A 7,199-nucleotide genomic window follows, 5' to 3' on the forward strand; every position below is an offset into this window, starting at 1 on the left:
TGTGGCTCTTGATCTTCCTTGTCTGTTCTCACACTGCTCCCCACCATCACCCGCACCTTGTCATTCCCCAGTTGGGAAATCTTTGCTGTCTTGCCCTCCTTTGCTAATATGTTTTCATTCCAGTAGTTACATATGTGTGTTGCACTTCATATTATTTTTGTGTTATTTAAATGTGGTGATCAATGTAATAGGAGCAAATGTTTATTGCTGTCATCTTTTGCATTGAATTCCACAATTCAGTTATGGCACTGGTCAACAATGTCAAGTACAAATGATTTGGGAAAGTCTGACACATATAAATGGTACAAGCATCAATAAAGGTATAAAAGCACAAGAGCAGTCCAATGGACAAATTTAATTATAGTATTGTGGAATTTTTCATATTTGCTTATTTTAGACATTTAGAAGTTAATAATAGTGTGACTGATGCATGTGGACAATAAGAAATCAGCATGTGTTTTTTAAGTTGTTGGGGAACAAAGTAACTCTGCTTTTTAATCATAGCATGAAATATTCTCATGATTATGTAATAGCTTCATTGTTTGCCACAGGCTGCAGTAGGAAATTGACACCAATATATTTGAAACGCTTATATTGCTACTTAGAAGAGTAACAAATATTTCAGCTCCTTGTGCATTTTCAAGTAAATGCATGGATTACATAATAAATTGATTTGTGATAGGCAATCTAAATAATTCCATGGCTATTTGAATCCTTTAATGTCCAACTGACATAGTCTGCACATGTATGTCTCCTTTTGTTACGTTTGCAATGGAAGTGTTTTTGAAATGCGTACAATGTACAAATGTAATAAATATTAATATAGATTTTGGGCATAAGATACATATACTTATTGGGACAAATGATCTTGTACCAGTCTGCTCAGCTGGACAATTTGATGATTGCTTGCTTTCTGCAAACGCTCTTGTAGTGGACAAAATGTCATCCTTGCCTTATTTAGAAGTATCGACAGCCCTGTATTCTTAAATTGTTCCACATGTTGATGCCACTGATGTTCATTGTCTTCTTTGTGCCATTTTACAGAATAAATTTTGCAATTATTTAAATCCTAATTCCAGCACCAACAATGGGTGGAAAATATTAGGCAGATTCAGATTCACTATATATGATTCTCCGGAAAGGAGTCAGTATGCAAAGGAAGCAATTTGTTAACAGAGTACAGTTGTTGTAAACTTCTGAGCTGCAGCAGCAATTGTATCCAAACCAATTGAGGAGTTCGTATTCTGCAAGCAATGGAAATGGAGAATATGTTACTTATGAAAGAAGTGTTGATCCACTAATGAGACTATCAAATTTTGGTTGGAAGTTCTTCAGGTACTGACGATATGATCAATTTCTCACTGAAGGTGTAAAGTATCACTTTTGATTCCAACACTAAATTTATCCGTGCATAGCACAATGGTGACTTCAACGGAGAACATAGGGACTGACTCTGCAGGAATAGAATCAAGTCAAACAGATTTTAAAAATAGTGTCTGATGAATATCTGCATCAACAACATGTTCAACTCATGCAGCGTACAGGCCTAAAATGTAACAAGTCACTGCTAACTAAAGTAGGCACTGTTTAAAGTTTGTCTATTGATTGATGCTAATATTGAATGTATTTTGTGATTTTTCTGTCTGCATTTTTGATACAGTACACTAAATAATACAACATTCACAGTGTGCTACTTTTCCCTCCTTCTTAGATTGAACACTAATATTGAACTTTGTAATAGTTTGAAAAACCTATTGAATGATAAAGAAGCCATTGATTCACTGGATCCAGATACAAGGTATTTTTATGTTCTCTTTCCCATTCCCTTTTACCCACAATCTGACAAGATCGCACATTTTATACCTAAATGAAGTTACAGAGCTGAAATTCAAAGTATGAGGAAAGGATTGTGGTAGCCTCTAGATATCTCATTGGATTATTTTAGTAGATACACATCCATTTGGAGTCATTCATACTTTACAAGACAAATAGGAAAGTATATTGTGAAAAAGGCAGGGAAATTGCAGACAGGTATAGATAGGCTTAGTAAGTGAGCAAAAATCTGGCAGGTGGTAAAATGTGAAATTGTTCACTTTGACAGGAAGAATGAAAAAGCAAAGTAACATTAAAATGGAGAACAATTATAGAATTATCAGGTGCAGAGGGATTTAGGTGTTCTGGTGTATGAATTACAACATGGAAGTATGCTGGTACGCATGTAATCGGGAAGGCTTGAGAGATACTATCCTTTATCGTGAGAGAAAAATTAAAAGATGTTATCCTTCAGTCATACAAGGTATTGGTGAGACTACACCCTGAATGTTGTGTGCAGCTTTGGATTCCTTAATTAATGAAAGATGCAAATACATCTCTTTTCCCTCTTGTACTCTCTCTCGCCCCTCTTTCTCTGTCCTTTTCTCACGCTTGCTCTTTTTCTCTCCTGCATCCCCCGCACATCCCTGCCACTTTTTTTCACCTCCCCTAGTCCCTTACCGTTCTGTCTTCCTCCTTTCCATCGCGTGAAATGAATTGCTAGTCTAGAGCCACATACTAATATAGAATTTAGCCAAATTGTCCATTTTAAGTTAGTTTTAAAAATATATTCCGTTAAGTTTATACACAGACCATTATAGGAAAGCCCAGTTTTCTGATAATTATGATATTTGGACATTCGGACCTGTAACACTGGACCTTTTGATTAAGGTACTCCATGGAATGTTCTTAACCTGATACTTTGTCATGACAGTTCTGAAATATTAGTGCAAGTAATTTTTTGAACTAAAGTTGACATGTTTAATTTTATCCAGTTGAAAAATAACACTGTAAAATTGAGCTCTGTTTAAAAATTGTCATTTAATTGAGCTACAACAAGACTATTTGATTTTTCATTCCACAGGAGAGTGGCAGAGTTGTTTATGTTTGACTTTGAGATCAGCGGAATTCATCTGAATAAGGAAAAGGTAACAGTTCAAACAAAACAGGAACGCAGAGAATTTGCGCTAATAGATATCCTGAGTTTGTGAAAGGTGCTGAAAACCTTTTCTAGTTGATTTAAGTACTTTTTACAGTGGCTACACGTCAATGTGGGAAATCTGGCAACTGACTTTATGACAGCAATGTACTACATATAACACTCTGATAACAACAAAATAATCTGGGAGATAGCAAGAACTGCAGATGCTGGAGTCAGAGTCTGAAGAAGGGTCCCGACCTGGAATGTCGACTTTCCTACTCCTCTGATGCTGCTTGACCTGCTGTGTTCCTCCAGCTCCATATTGTGTTAACAAGATAATCTGCCCCTTTTATAGTGTTGGTTGAGAGCCTGGAAATTAAGAGTACTTCATTGTTGTAAAATGTCAAACTTTTACTTAATGCACATTTTTTTTCGCTACAGAAGTGCACAGCAAGTACCTTGCAGTTGTACACATAGAAGAGCGTTCAACAAGGGCATAAAACATCTTAATTACATCCTAAATTCTGTTAAAATAACTCATAAAGGTAATAGGGATTATAGCTCTGGGATTCTCTTTATTATTTCAGGTTTCTGAAGGAGAGTCTATTAAACATACGATCTTGGAGAATTATTATACAGTTCTGCAGCACAGAAAGCTATTTTGCCTGACCTAGTTCTTTCAGGGAACAAAGAGTTAATCCACTTCCCTGGCTCTTGCCCTATAACCATGTATTTTGTTTTCTGTCCAAGTCTTAATCCAAGCTCATCTTGAAAGCTACTATTGAACCTGTTACCACTACACCATCAGACAGTGCATTCGAAATCCTAACCACTTGCGTATATATGGAAAAGGAACTTCCGGTTCTTTTGCCAATCACCCAAAGTCTCTGTCTTCTGATTACTGACGCTTCATCTGTTGGAATAATTTTCTCTATTTTATTCTAAATATAAACTGTTTTTGTGATTTCAAATCCTTCTTTCAAATCTTCTCTTAACCTCACTGGCAGACCTCCTGAGTTTTTCCAACAATTTCAGATTTTCAGCATCTGCAGTTCTTTGGTTTTTTTTTCTCTGAACATTATTTACTCCAAGAAGAACACCACCACTTGCAACTGTCTATTGTGTAACTGTTATCCCTCGTCCCTGAAACCATTTCTTGTCAATCCATCCTGCACCCACTCCAAAGTTTTTACACACTTCTTAAACCATGTTTCCAATTTGGACATCAATGTTACATTGAAAATCAAGCTAGTGTTTTAGGATTTGTGGCTTTTGTTAGGTTGTAGGTTTTGCAGTGTTCTGTCTTTTGTATGTCTTTATTCATAAAATTCCATTTGCTTTGTGTCTGCCCGGTTAATATGGTCTGTCATAGAGTCATACAGCATGGAAACAGACCCTTCGGTCTAACCACTCCATTTGAGGTTGGTTGGCTCGCCAAGCTGGTTTGTTGTTCTGCAGACGTTTTGTTACCATTCTTGGTAACCTCCTCAGTGCAGTCTCTGATGAAGCGTCGGTGTGTTTTCCTGCCTGGCTTTCAAACTCAGGGGTCCGTTGCGATGGATTGCCTCACTTCCGGGTTTCCTCCGTAGTGGAATGTATAAGGGGTCGAGTTCAATGTGTTTATTAATAGCCTGCTTCGTGGAGTGGCATGCTTCCAGGAATTCTCGTGGTTGTCTCTGCCTAGCCTGTCCCAGGATCTTGGTGTTGTCCCAGTCGAAGTTGTGGTTCTCCTTGTCCACGTGGATTGAGATGAGTGAGTATTGGTCGTGTCTTTTTGTAGCCAGTTGGTGTTCATGTACTCTTGTTGTTAGTTTTGTTCCTGTTTGTCCGATGTAGTGTTTCTTGCAGTCGCTGCAGGGGATCTTGTAGATGACATTGGTCCTGTCCATGGCGGGGAGTGGGTCTTAGTTCGGGTGAGCACTTGTCGTAGGGTTGATGTGGGTTTGTGTGCCACTCTGATGCCAAGCGGTCGTGGAAGTCTTGTGGTGAGTTCTGACGTGTTCCTGATGTAGGGTTGTGTGATGAGTGTCAGGGCGTGTAGAATCTTTCTGATGCTGTTCCTGTAGGCATCTCCTGACCCAGTTCTTTGGATATCCATTATCCTTGAACACTTCATCAGAGGCTGCACTGAGGATGTTACCAAGCACGGTAACGAAACGTCTGCAGAACAACAAACCAGCTCGGCAAGCCAATCAACCTCAACACCCACAACCCGAGCTACAAATCTACTCCAAAACCTTAGTAACCAGTCCATGCTGAGCATAATCCCAAACTAAACTAGTCCCACCTGCCTGCTCCTGGCCATATCCCCCCAAATCTTTCCTATTCCTGTATCTATCTAAATGCCTTTTTAACATTGTAATTGTTACCACGTCCACTACTTCCTGAGGAAATTCATTCCACACGCGAACCATCCTCAGTAAAAAATTTTCCCCTTTCCTTTTTAAATCTCTCCTGTCAGCTTAAAAAAATGTCCACAAGTATTGAAATCCCGCATTCTTGGGAAAAGACAATTACCGTTAACTCTCTATACCCCTCATTATTTTGTAAACTTCGATCAGGTTGCCTCTCAACCTCCTACACTCCAGCCTTTCTTTATAACTCAAATCTCTTCTGAGCCCTCTCCAGCTTAATAATATCCTTCCTATAACATCTTCGAAGATTTGTGGACAAACACTCCCAGATCTGTTCTTGCACCCGTTAGTATTGTACCATTTTAGTTTGTATTGCTTGTTTTCAATTCTGCATCAAAATGTATCTCTTCATATTCAACTGCATTGAATTTCATCTGCCATGTCTATAACCATTCTACCAGGGTGTTCGTCATCTTAAAGTCTATTACTGCTCTCTTCGCTCTTTACTACGTTTGAACATTTTTTATCATCTGTGGATTTTAACGTTGCGCTATGTGTCTCAAAAATGGCAGTGGCCATATTACTGAACCTTGCAGAACATTATCGATTATCCCAGTCTGGTCTTAAAAGTAATTTACTGCAACATTTTGTGCTCTATCCCTAATTAATTTTTGTGGCTGTTCAGCTTATATGACATTTATGCTGTGAGTTTCAGTTTTGGTTTTAAAAAAAATCTAATACTAGATAACTGCTTTTGAGGATCCATATCTGCATTAATAATTATTCAGCCTTCACATATCCTCTGACACCTAATCAAAAATACCTGTTTTCTTCAGTCATGCAATGTTGGTGTTGCTGACAAAATCAATGTTTCTTTCCCATTCTTAATTACCCTTGATAAGATGGTGGTGAGGTGCCATTTCATGCAGCACTGCTGTCTCCATGGTGAATGTATACCTATGGTGCTGTTAGCTAGTTGTTAGGAATCACTGGGGGACTGTGCTCGAAATCAAACCCTGTTATTCCTGGACTCTTCAAAAAGTTAAAGGATTTTAAAAATATGGAAAATTCCCCAATTTACCTAATTTTTAGACCCAGATTGTTGGAAAGTATGGACTGCGTTTCTATACTGAACAAGAATTACTAATTACTATAAATAATTAGATTCTTGTTACAACTATAAAGTTATAACACAATTAACCAAAACACTGATTCCCTTAAAAATTCTTTCTTACATGCACACAGCCAAACAAACAAGGTAAAATAGATTACGATCAGAGGGGAAAAGGGGGGATGAGAGTTCAGCAGTCTTTGTTACCACGTTTTTGTTATAAGTCATAGAGCCATACAAGACGGAAACAGACACTTCGGTCCCACCAGTCCATGCCGAACATAATCCCAAACTAAACTAGTCCCACCTGCCTGCTCCTGGCCCATATCCCTCCGAATCTTTCCTACTCGTGTATCTGTCCAAAAGTCTTTTAAACATTGTAATTGTTACCACATCCACTACTTCCTCAACAAGTTTCATTCCACACACGAACTACTCTCTGTTTAAAAAAAATCTCTCCTCTCATCTTAAAAATGTGCCCCATAGTTTTGAAATCCCCCATCCTAGGGAAAAGACAACTACCATTAACTCTATACAATAATAAGGGTTATAGATAATCTTCTATCAGGTTGCTTGTCAACATCCTGTGCTCCAGTGAAAAAAGTCCCAGCCTATCCAACCTTTCTTTATAATTCACACCTTCTATGCCCAGCAACATCCTGGTAAAGAGATAGAAACTGCAGATGCTGGAGAATCTGAGATAACAAGGTGTAGAGCTGGATGAACACAGCAGACCAAGCAGCATCAGAGGAGCAGGAACGCTGACGTTTCGGGCCTAGAC

General features: G+C 38.4%; 1 protein-coding gene across 1 annotated transcript in view; it reads left to right on the forward strand.

Annotated features, from left to right (window-relative positions):
- mipepa (mitochondrial intermediate peptidase a) overlaps positions 1-7,199 on the forward strand; it is a 49,405-nt gene that overhangs the window by 35,689 nt on the left and 6,517 nt on the right. The window contains exons 4-5 of the mRNA XM_048597935.1: positions 1,712-1,798; positions 2,897-2,960. Of these exons, the coding sequence (XP_048453892.1) occupies positions 1,712-1,798; positions 2,897-2,960 (151 nt within the window). The remainder of the gene's footprint in view (positions 1-1,711; positions 1,799-2,896; positions 2,961-7,199) is intronic.

Source organism: Rhincodon typus, chromosome 6, assembly GCF_021869965.1.
Source record: "Rhincodon typus isolate 14 chromosome 6, sRhiTyp1.1, whole genome shotgun sequence".
NCBI lineage: Eukaryota > Metazoa > Chordata > Chondrichthyes > Orectolobiformes > Rhincodontidae > Rhincodon > Rhincodon typus.